Source organism: Cyprinus carpio, chromosome A4, assembly GCF_018340385.1.
Source record: "Cyprinus carpio isolate SPL01 chromosome A4, ASM1834038v1, whole genome shotgun sequence".
Taxonomy (NCBI): Eukaryota; Metazoa; Chordata; class Actinopteri; order Cypriniformes; family Cyprinidae; genus Cyprinus; species Cyprinus carpio.
The window spans coordinates 10,963,592-10,975,897 of record NC_056575.1 but is presented as its reverse complement, the minus strand read 5'-3'; the positions used below and the strand labels follow the sequence as shown (position 1 = coordinate 10,975,897).

Here is a 12,306-nt window from a genome sequence, read left to right as displayed (position 1 = left end):
AAAATTTAAAATAGGCGCGACACTGTTGTTTTATTATAAAACTACAAAAAATGTCGACGATGTGTTTTGTACAGGACTAGCACTCACCCCCTAGTAACACAATGGCACAGTCCAGCTCGCATGAGCTTCTTTGTTTACGGATGTGACGTAAAATAACATAAAAATGCTTTGTGGACGAAGCGAGCTACTGTACAAAGTAACAAAGCATAAAACATTCGTAATTTGTTGTCGAGGAATGTATGTGTCCGTTTCATCCGAACGTTTTGATTATGTTCTGATTCGATGTCGATGATATTTCGATCTTTCGCTTAATCCCTCCCACCGAGGATTATGATGATTTGTTATTATTCAAAAGATTTCAAATCACTTCCTGAACCTTTAGCGTGATTCTCAAATTACAGAAATCATCACGAGTAAAGTATAATGTCAAATTCCTTTGAGGTTTTTATCAATGCTTTATGTTTTAAATACAAACCGTGTTGTTGAGAGCAGACTGTACTCAAACAGAACCACAATAAACAATGTGACTGGAGAAAATATTCCAGTTTATTTGAAAATAATATATATATATTAATAATAATTCGACACTTGCTACACAATGCTAGGAAGTGGCTTTACTCACTGCAAAATAAAAACAAATGCACAAATAAATATCTTTGTTGATGAAAATGCTTTAATATTGCTATTTAAACAGACCAAAGACAGTAAAAAAAATCTTAAAAAGTTCAGTAAAAAATAAATTAACTTCGACAGACATAACTATTATCATTAAATTAAAACACAGAGTAAACTATCAAGTATTAAATTAAGAGCATATATACAAACACGCACCAAAGCCATGTTATTAGCACCATTTTTTTAAATATAGCCTAAAAAAGCAGGTGAAAAGCCTTGATCATCGTGGTATATTTCTGGACCCCATTAATCACGAACTGAATTCACAGCCTTCACTGTCCTGTTGTTAATGAAGTCAGTTTTCCTGTAACCGGCCTGCCATAGATTAAAACAGATGACAAGAGTTAATATGCATGCAATGAAAGCAAAATCTAAAACACGTGAATTAGTTTTTGAGCACTTTAGATCAGTAGTTCTCAACCAGGAGTCCGCAAACTTCCAAGGAAGCCACATGATGATTTGAAACTATTTGAAATAAGACAAAACATGCTTTTAAAATAAGCTAAATATTTATAATATAATATAATATATATACATATATATTATATATAATATATATATATATATATATATATATATATATATTATTTTAACACTCCCTCACACCTTTGAAGAATCAGGGTTCCCATTGAGAATTGAGATGTATGAGTTTAAAAAGTGTTATTTCCAGACCTGGGAAAGTCATGCAAATTAATAAAACAGTAAACACCATATAGGTGTTGATTATAGGTATCTTAATTACTGATATACTTTTTTTCTAATTATGCTAATCTCTAAAGTATTTTATTGGCTAGAACTCAAAAATATAAAGGGGCACTTTTGTTGTTATTGTGTTTAAATATTCTTTCTGACCATTCCTCACATTATACATACTATTACTCTAATTGTTGGCCTTTATGGGCGAGAGAGGGAGTGAGGCACAAATGATCAGGAGAAGGTAAGGCAGAATAATGAGATCAGGAAATGATGTGAAAGGAGATAAATTTGCTTCACTGCATTAGTGCCATGAATTGATGTATATGAATACTAACTACAAAGTTTTGTTCTATTAATTTCGTCATGCCTTCCCACAGTTAACTGCATTGATTTCTTCTTTGTAAACACTCTTAATATCTTGAGTAGCTGCCCTAAACTGACCTCCATCTTTGACTATTGGTGATAATGTACTGCTAGTTTATTTATTTGTCCCCCAAAACAGTAATTAATAACACTTTATCACTTCATGACTGTAGGATGCAAACATAAAACAAAACATCTCACCTTTTTGAAACTGCTGTGCAGCTCTGAATGCCTCCATAGAGTATGAAGTAAAATACAAGCCGCCTCGCCCGCCCGTGTGGGTCCAAACCTAGATTGAATTGAGAATTAAAATGTATGAATTAAGTAAGCCACATAAATCACTTTTTATTATACGCCCCATTACTGAAAGTTCCTGAAAATGAAACTGTACCCGCTGTCTTTAGTGCTGATGCTGATGATCTTGGGTAACGCTCCTTGGTTTATGATGGCACAGGTGTTCGGTACAGATGCATGGCTCAGATTGATGAGAATGCGACAAATCGTCACGGTGACCTCTATAGGCTGCTCTACACTTCGGTCAGAGTTTGGCAGGACGGCAACCAGCTCCGGTAACACCTGTTTAACTGTAGAGATGTAAAAATCATGTTTCCTTCCTTTTTTCTGCATGACACAATCATGCTGTTATTGTGTATGCCGGCAGCTCACCAATATCTTTGTGCAGTTCTCGGTAACGAGAGATGTTTTTTAGCAGTGACACAGATATTCTGATCTCCTCCTTCTCTCCTTCTTGTAGCATCTTCTTCACTTGAGATAGGCCTCCCTCTTTTTGCACAATGAAGTGTGCGATGGCTTGGGATATCTAATGGAGATAAAAGACAATAATTCAATGTCATTTGACGCCAATGCTGCTTATAGTGATTTTTTCTGGAGATTTATTTCTAGATTATACCTCTCCAGAGCAAGCTGTGAGGTTCTGCAGTGCTCCAATGGATGCCTCTTTCGTGTGCTGGTTTGTGCTGACGGCAATGAGAGAGAGATACATGCGGACAGTGATGGCGCACCAGAGCCACTCCACACCGTGAGGGCTGCCGTTCTCTTCGAGTAAGGGATAGTCTGCATCTGCTTCCTGAGGTGAGACACAACACGTGAGGCCACATATGAGGTCAATTTGTGTTCAACACCACTACATTTGCATTAGAGATGGCATTTTGGTCAGTCTGAATACGCAACAGGAAAAAGTTTTCATCGATTACATCATCAGCTATAACATTAAATCAACAAAAAAAGAAAAGAAAACATTAAATCAACAATTTTTTTTCTCAAGTCATCCAAGATGTAGCTGAGTTTGTTTCATCACTGGAACAGATTTGGAGAAATGTAGCATTACATCACTTGCCCACCACTGGATCCTCTGCAGCGAATGGGTGCCGTCGGAATGGGAGTCCAATCAGCTAATAAAAATATCACAATAATCCACAAGTAATCCACACGACTCCAATCCATTAATAAATGACTTGTGAAGCGAAAAGTCATCTATGCATAATATTGCTTTCTCTAGTAAAAAAAAAGTCATCTTGTCCGAATCAGGAGAGAAATATGCGCAGATCATTTACAAGTAAAAACAGCTCTGTCTAAATAAATCGGTGTATTTGGATGTGAGAGAACAACAAGAGATGGGCTCTTTCACTGGAGGAAGTGTTATTATGTATTAGGTACTCGAAGCAATAGTTTAAAGTTAAAATGCCATATTGATGGATTTGATTCTTACAAACATGCAGCTTTTCACTTTACAGGACACTCATTGATGGACTGGAGTCGTGTGAATTACTTGCGGATTATTGTAATGTTTTTTTCTATCAGCTGTTTGGACTCTCATTCTGACGGCACGCTTTCACTGCAGAGGATCCATTCGTGAGCAAATGATGTAATGATGAATTTCTCCAAATCCATTGGTGATGCAATGCTAGACTTCTCTAAATCTGCTTTGATGAAAAGACAAACTCATCTACCCCTTGGATGGCCTGAGCGTGCAAACTCTTTGTTTAATCTATAGTGTAATACTAACCTCTTCAGTGTTTTTGGGACTATTGAGGATGAAGCAGCCGGGGTTGCTAGTTTCTGCATTGTGATTTTGTTTGGGCTGTTGTAGCACCGGGGAATCCACACGAGGCAACTCACAATCAAACCGATAAGAAAGATTGTGCAGGATGCACATACAGTTTTCTGTGGCCTGGAAAATAAGAATGAATAAATAAATTATTATGAATTGTTCACCAGTCGGAATAATCACTCCGGATCATATGCGATAATATAAAATTATATAAAACATAATATCTGGCTTTCTCTTTACTACCCCACGGAGGCTGAGCAGCATAGTAGGTATCACTGATGTAAATGTGGACGGTCACATATGCATTCATTTGTGTCACAAAGTTCCGAGCATTCAGAGTGAGTCATTTTAAGAGCTTAGTTTGAATACACTTTTTATTTCCTCACTGGGAAGGACATTCTGTGTTATGAAAGCTATCTAAAAGTTTTCATAGTATTTTATTTCCTCACTGGGAAGGACATTCTGTGTTATGAAAGCTATCTAAAAGTTTTCATAGTACAGGAACATCAAGATAAAATTTGGTTGCTGTTGATAAATGTGGGGACTTTAATTTGAGTGTCACTTTACCTTATCAGCAGGTTTGTAGGTCTGCTGATGGTATTGTGGACGGTAATAGATGATGCACTCAATGAGACCCTCGCAGTCCCGAGCATTGGAGTTACGTCCATCTGGACCAGCTGAACTAATACACTAAAAAAAAAATCAAAAAAATGGTGTATATCTATGTTATGAAAAGCTATCTATAGTTTGTATAGTACATGAACATGTCAAGATAAAATATATATATATATATATACTCCTATATATATTAGACATAAATGATAGACTTGTATACTGTATATAATGATATATGGGGATATATTATATGGTGGTATTCTATACCTTATATAGGTTTGTATATATATATGGTATATATATATATATGATATATGAGATGTGCAGTATATATGGGCTTTACGTCCATATGGACCAGCTGAATATATATATAAATACAAAAAATGTAATATATAAAAAATATATATATATATATATATATTATATATATATATATATATATATATATATATATATATATATATATTAAATAAAAAATAAAATAACAGTAAATATTATTATAATTTGAAATAACCATGTTCTGTTTTAGTATAATTTAAAATCTAATATATTCCTATGATGACATAGCTGATTTTTCAGCAGCCATTACTCCTCAGTGTCATATAATCCTTCACAAATCATTCTGATATGCTGATTTGGTGATCTTTTAAAAATCTTTTGTAATATTATATCTGTGTTTAAAGCTGCCTTGCTGAATACAAGTATTCATTTTTTTAAAAAAAAAAATCTTACTGTCCCCAAACGTTTGAACAGTAGTGTATATTAAAATAATTTATATTTATAACTTTGGCAGTTGTAGCACTAAGAACGGCTTAGATTATTATAATAAATCTGCATTTAAAACCTGTTGTATCTTCTCTTTCAGTTCGTAATACCTCAGGCAGCCAGTAGCATTGTAGAAAATGACGGGGTCAGCAAGGAGCTCCAACTTGGGGTCTTCCCCCTCTGAAATGCCTGAGCAGGGCACCAGCACACTATCTGTGAGAGGTTTGGCTGCTTCTCTAGCGAGCTGCTCTTTCAGGACATCATGAGAAGACAGATTCCACAGCAGCCCTGAAGAGAGGATAATATCTGCAAGGTTAGTGGCAGGCTAGAGATCACACATTCAAAATCTGGATGTTTTCTTAGTTGGAGACATGCTAAATCAGCTAAAGTGAAGTCAAGTTTGACTGAGTAATGAAACTTACATGCAGCAAAGCTAAAATACTCTAAATGGCTGTCTTACCAGTGAGCTGCTGTCGGGTCTCAATATCTCGGTTCTTCTTGAGCAGTGTTAGGATCACTGGAAGCCCCTCACACTCTTTGACTTCCATTTTGTTCTCATTGTTTTCGAAAACAATATTTCGGAGTGCGCTGACAGCAGCCCGTTGGAGCTCCTCGCTCTCACTCTGCATGAGCTTCAGCAGCTTTGGGATGCCTTGAAGATAAAGTACCTGAGCAGATGGAACATGCTAAAATAAGCAACCTCTACATTGAAATGTGTCATATTCTAAAATTAGTCCACTTAAGTCCACTTCTGTTAGTGTAGTCAAGGTTCTTGTACCAAAATTTTTACTTATTTTAAAATGTAATTTATTCCTGTGATACAAAGCTCAGTTTTCAGCATCATTTTTTTATTCTTTATTTATACTCCAGTCTTCTTTGTAAATTGTTCTTTTATGATTATTTGTTATTTGATGATTTTTTTTTATTTTATTTGTTGAAAACACTTGTGCTGCTTCATATTTTTGTGGAAACCTTATTTTTTTTAGGATTCTTTTATAAACATGACGTTTAAAAGAACCGCATTTATTTGAAATCTCAATCTGAATCTTTGTGACATTTTAAATCTCTTTACTGTCACATTTTATGAATGTATCCTTGCTGACGAAAAATATTAATTTCTTAAAATTATTATTATTATTATTTTTTTAATCTAACTGACCCAAAACTTTTGAATGGTAGTGCATGTAATTGACCTTTTATGTTTGGTTAACCTCTGCATACCAGTTCACACCGTCTTTCAGCAGGACAGGCGAAGTTGCTGAGCACCGAATCATTGTTGATATGTAAACATGGGCGGACGTGTGTGCATGTGCCAACAGTAATAATGTCACAACCACAATCATTCAGAATAAATTGCAGGTTATTTTCACAAATGATAAGGGTGGATTGGGGCTGTATTTATTCAGACACAGTTTTAATTTTGGCTATTCTTGGATTCAAAGTGAATGCAGGAAATCCCCTTGGAGCTTCCTGTGTTTAAGTGCCTTTGCTCAAGGATTCAGTGGTGATAGATCATGAATTGCCTAGCTTGTATCTTTAACCACTACATTACACCACTCCTTTTTATATGAATTGTCCATTGAATGTTTGTTGTAATGTACTACGAAAAATGAAAAGCAGAAATGTAACTTAAAAAGTCAATGAAACGCTGTTGCCAAATGTTGTCATCCTAATAATTTACAGTCGACTGCACTGTAAACACAACACTAAATACATTCCTCACTTTCTTCCACACCTGTTTTCCTCTTAATTAAAGTGCCAGCTCACCATGTAGTACTATGACTCATTGTCCAAGGTGTTTGTTATCAATGCAACCATAGAGGCTAGACTCTGAGGACTGGGCGAGATATGTCAACATTTTTGGGTGGATCATACTAGCATATCAGAATTTCATTCTAGTCATTTAAGAGTAAAGTATTACTTACCTTTTTCTTGGCATCAGAACTGTTAAAGCACTGGTTCTGTATGAAGTTGGCCGCAGTGATTTGTGTTTCCATATTATCTGGTGCAAGGAGATTTACAGCCTCTTTTAGTGTCATCTCTGGACCTAGTTCAGCTTGTCTGCCCTTCCTTCAACACACAGAGATTGTGTGAAATATAGCAGAGTTCATTCCATCTAAAATAGTTCAGACCAAATTGTGACCAAACTTTTGTACATCTTTGGCCAATGTATAAGCTAATGTCTTTGTTTCAAGTTAATTTCCATATCCATTTTTATTGTGGGTACAATTTTAATGAACAACATTTTTTGCCTGATGTGTTATTGCTCCCATTAATTTGTTTCAGATGTTGAACTGGAGTCTGTGGATTGATTATGATCACCTTATGTTTGTCATTTTCTATATAATCATTGAGAAACAAAGAATTGTTACACTGATGAAGGCAGATAGCCGAAACGCCTGCTTTTTATCTCCAATCTTTGTAAAGTATAATATACAAATTTAACACTAATTTAATGTAGGTTTAATTTAAATTCAGTATTATATAATTTAAATCTACTACTACTACTACTACTAATAATAATAATAATTGAACCAAATTGTGAAAAGTTTTTTGTAAATTTTAGGGCAATCTATAAGCTAATTTTAAGTCTTTGTTGCAAGGTAATTACTAACAAACTAATACTTGTATAAATACTTGTATACTACATAAATATATCATTTGTATTTATAATTATAATATATAATTAATTTAATGATACACTATCTTGTTGTTGTTTACGTGTGTGTGTGTGTGTATATATATATATATATATATATATATATATATATATATATATATATGTGTGTGTGTGTGTGTAATCTATATAATTGTTAATAATAATAATAAGTACCAGCTATGCCATTTATATACTGTTATATATATATATATATATAATATATATATATATAGAATGTCCAGCGCTTTCTCCACCTTCAATACCATGATTGAGGTCCCCTATATATACATACATATACACACACACACACACACACACATACACACACACACACACACACACACACACACACACTCACATATATATATATACATACACTACTGTTCAAAATTTTGGGATCAGTGAGACTTGTAATGTTTTTTAAAGAAAAACTGCTCTTCTGCTCATCAAGGCTGCATTTATTTGATCAAAAATACAGAAAAAAAAAATACAATAATCTTGCAAAATGTTATTAGAATATAAAATAATGCTTTCTATTTTAATATCCTTTAAAATATAATTTATTTCTGTGATGCAAAGCTGAATTTCCAGCATCATGACTCCAGTATAAAGTGTCACATGATCCTTCAGAAAACATTATTATGCTGATTTATTATTAGAATTATCAATGTTGGCAACAGCCAAATATTTTTTTGGAAGCTGTGATACTTTTTTTTTCAGGATTCTTTGATGAATAAAAAGTTAAAAATAAGACCAATTATTTAAAATAGAAATCTTTTCTAACAATATACACTACTGTTCAAATGTTTGGGGGTCTGTAAATTTCTATTTTCCTTTTTTTGAAAGAAATTAAACCTTTTATTCAGCAAGGATGTGTTAAATTGTCAAGAAGTGATAGCAAAGATTTATATTGTTTGAAAAGATTCATATTTTGAATAAATGCTGTTCCTTTTAACTTTTTATTCAACAAAGAATCCTGAAAAAAGTATCAGTTTCCAAAAAAATATTTGGCAGCACATATGTTGCCAACATTGATAATTCTAATAATAAATCAGCATATAAGAATGATTTCTTAAGGATCATGTGACACTTTATACTGGCGTCATGATGCTGGAAATTCAGCTTTGCATCACAGAAATAAATTATATTTTAAAGGATATTAAAATAGAAACCAATATTTTATGTTATAATAACATTTTGCAAGATTACAGTTTTTTTCTGTATTTCTGATCAAATAAATGCAGCCTTGATGAGCAGAAGAGACTTCTTTAAAAAACATTACAAGTCTCACTGATCCCAAACTTTTGAACAGTAGTGTGTGTGTGTGTATAGCAGAAGAGACTTCTTTAAAAAACATTACAAGTCTCACTGATTATATATATATATATATATATATAACTTTATTTACAATTGATTTATTGTTTTTTTTATAAACACACACACACACACACACGTGCTTTTGTGTGTGTATTAATACTTTATTATATGACTAAAATAGTCAAAATATACAATTTTAGTATTAATCAAAAATATACAAATTTATACATGTATATAACATACTCCCTCTGCGATATTAAAATAACATAAAAATGGTTAAATAACACTGTCAAACCATATGGGTGATTAAGTGTGATTAAGCAGCTAAAATATATAAACTACTGGCTTACTTTGCTGATGCTGTCCTTGCTTGTTGTGTGACCTCCAGCTTTTCTATCCTCCCTAAACTCCTTGACTGCTCCTCAATGCTGATCAGTGAGCCAGGTTGAGAGGGTCTTCCTGCAACAAACTCCAGGCTTGGCTTCCGTATTCGGCTCTGCCAGGACACGTTCTCTGATTGTTCTCTGAAACCCCCCTCTCTCGGGTTGCAGAGGGTCTTCTGAAGGGTGTGCTTCTCTAACTCCATCCTGTTTCTCTCTGCAGGAGCATTGTGTCGGGTGTTGGGTAAAAACACATCATCTGTATCATCTATGTTATTGTTCTCATACACAGGTTTACTGGGGAGCTGAGTGACAGCCGACAGGCCTGCGAACCTCGGGTTTCGCAGAACCTCGGAGTGGGCGTAAAGTAAAGTTTGTTTGTTCATATGGGATTGGTTGACTGTAGGGGCCGAGGGGAGAGTGAGAGAATTGGACCCCCAGCATAAAGCTGGCTGTTTAGCAGTGTAACGAAAGCTTCCATAGCCTCTGTGAAATTGAGGTGGCTTGGTACTTGACCACTGAGATCGATCAACCATCCGTGACAACCTTGTGGCTTCATGAATGACGGAGAACGTCTGCTGCAAAGTATGGCGTATGTCATTATCTCAAGTGAATCAAGTTAATGATATTAAAGGATTAGTTCACCCAAAAAAGCATGGAAATAAACGAATACTTTAGTGCATTTCTGACATGAACCCATCAAACAGCTTCAGAAGACTTAGAATATAGTGCACAAATCATACAAAATAGTTTTATGCAACTTTTAAGGTGCTTTTTGTCATTTTCTGGAACCAGAAATCTCTAGTTACCATTCACTTTCATTGTATGGCAACAAATGATGACAGAATTTAAATTTTTTGCATGCATCTCTTTAAGAACACATTTATCCCTCTGGAAAATTGCCTTTACCTTTAGGTGTAGACTTCCTAAAGATGAACTACTTGAAATATGAAAGCTGGACAGACTGTCTGAGAGAGATGACTCTGCAACACCCAAAACACACATAATTGGACTGCATACAATACAACACAATGGAAAACATATTCTTCATGATCACTTACCAATCCTACTAAATACTGTAGGTCTGAATGAGTTGAGTTCTGACAAACTAAGGTAGGGTTCACTTTTCTCAACTTACAAAAAGTTACCAAATGTGTTTATTTGTAACATCGTTATACTACATAGTTATTATATTATATTATATTTTTATCTATCTATATATTTTATTATAGCTGTATTTGGACTTCAGATATTATCTAAAGTGCCTTAAAGTACTATGTAAATGTTACGCTACAAGAAAATAATTCAGTGCAGTGTTATACATCAAAGTCACTTTGAGATCACACTGATACTATGGTAGAACCACAGTATTTTTGTAAAGAATATATATTTAAAAAAATTAAGGAATAAATAAATGTTTTGCATGTTATTTTACACACAAATAAAATGTAAAATAAAATAACCAAAGGACAGAGTTAAGAACAAAGGACCACTGAAAGCTAACCATAAACATTTGACTGACGTCCTGTATTTTTTCAAGAAATATAAACATATAGCCTACACCTGTATTCTATCCCAAACCAAAACACTACTTTTTTTTTTTTTTTTTTTTTTTTTTTTTTTACATATTTGCTTTTATTTCACGCAGTTTCATTCCACATACCTGGCGGTTTGGGTTTCTTTCTTTTCCGAGAGAGAGAGAGCTGCACTTGTTGCTGTAGTCGGTTCAGCCGGTGCGCGTCCGCGAGAGCGAGCTTGTCCGCCTGCGGTAAAGCTAAAGATGAATCTACCGAGTGAAAAGCGCCGCGAACGGGCAACACAGACCGCATAAAGTCAGCCTCCTCCGCCATCGGGACTTGTGCGGCTGAAGCATCAGGTGTCTGAGTCTATGTTGGGTGTGTAGAAGCGCTGTGGTTGTTCTTTGTGTTCAGGGTGTGGTTTAATCATGCGTCACCTCACACAGATCGTGTTTCTGCATATTCACCAGCTAAGCACCTGCGCTCGTGGAGGTGGACGCACACTTTCTCTGCGGACGGGACTGACCCAAAGCTGGGGAATGGTTGGCTCTTGGCAGTGAAGTGTGTACTCAGCATTCTTCATAGTAGCGCAAACAAAGTCCCAGGACCACAACGCCCCTCCCACAACAGCTACGTCATAATTGAAAGTTTGTATAGGTGAAATACATGGTAACAATTTCTGCCAACATACAGCAGTTATTGTTACCACAGTTTTATTGATACGGTATTTATTATCCACTGATATAGGTTTAATAACAACCAAAAATTTTGTTGTACTGAATATTGTTATGCGTGATTCGCACAAGCTAACAACAACTAAAAATATAATATTTTAATTCATTTCCTCTAAAAATGAAGCATTTTTATGAACAATATGATTTTTTTTTTCTAGTCATACCAGGCTCTAAAATATTTTTGCCGGTTTCTACAGATTAATAATGGGCCTATTAAAGATAAGTATTAATTAAAGATAATTATATATATATAGGCCCAATCCTTATCTTTAATTATTAACCAGTAAATCACGAATGACTGGACAAGTCATGTACATTCATTTATTGAAATGAGAGCAATCCCTGATTATGGGTTAAGCATTAAACACTGCATTTGGATCTACTTTTTTGTTTGCTTTATTTATTTACATTTGTGCTTTTTTATTTATTGTTCCAGTGATAGAGTTTATATATCGTGTTTGAATTTTATTTCATTTACTATCATTTTAATAAAGAGTGATGCCCAATAGATCAC

General features: G+C 34.5%; 1 protein-coding gene across 1 annotated transcript; it reads right to left on the bottom strand.

Moving 5' to 3' along the window:
• Nucleotides 1–651: 651 nt before the first annotated feature.
• On the bottom strand, nt 652–11,668 carry LOC109075097 (plakophilin-2-like). Its single transcript, XM_042740473.1, is given in 14 exon segments — nt 652–990; nt 1,936–2,023; nt 2,126–2,318; nt 2,401–2,554; nt 2,645–2,821; nt 3,761–3,925; nt 4,373–4,487; nt 5,296–5,473; nt 5,646–5,853; nt 7,111–7,255; nt 9,512–10,119; nt 10,451–10,524; nt 11,205–11,421; nt 11,423–11,668. Coding segments are annotated over 14 exon segments (2,457 nt in total). The 5' UTR covers nt 11,489–11,668; the 3' UTR covers nt 652–921.
• Nucleotides 11,669–12,306: the final 638 nt, after the last annotated feature.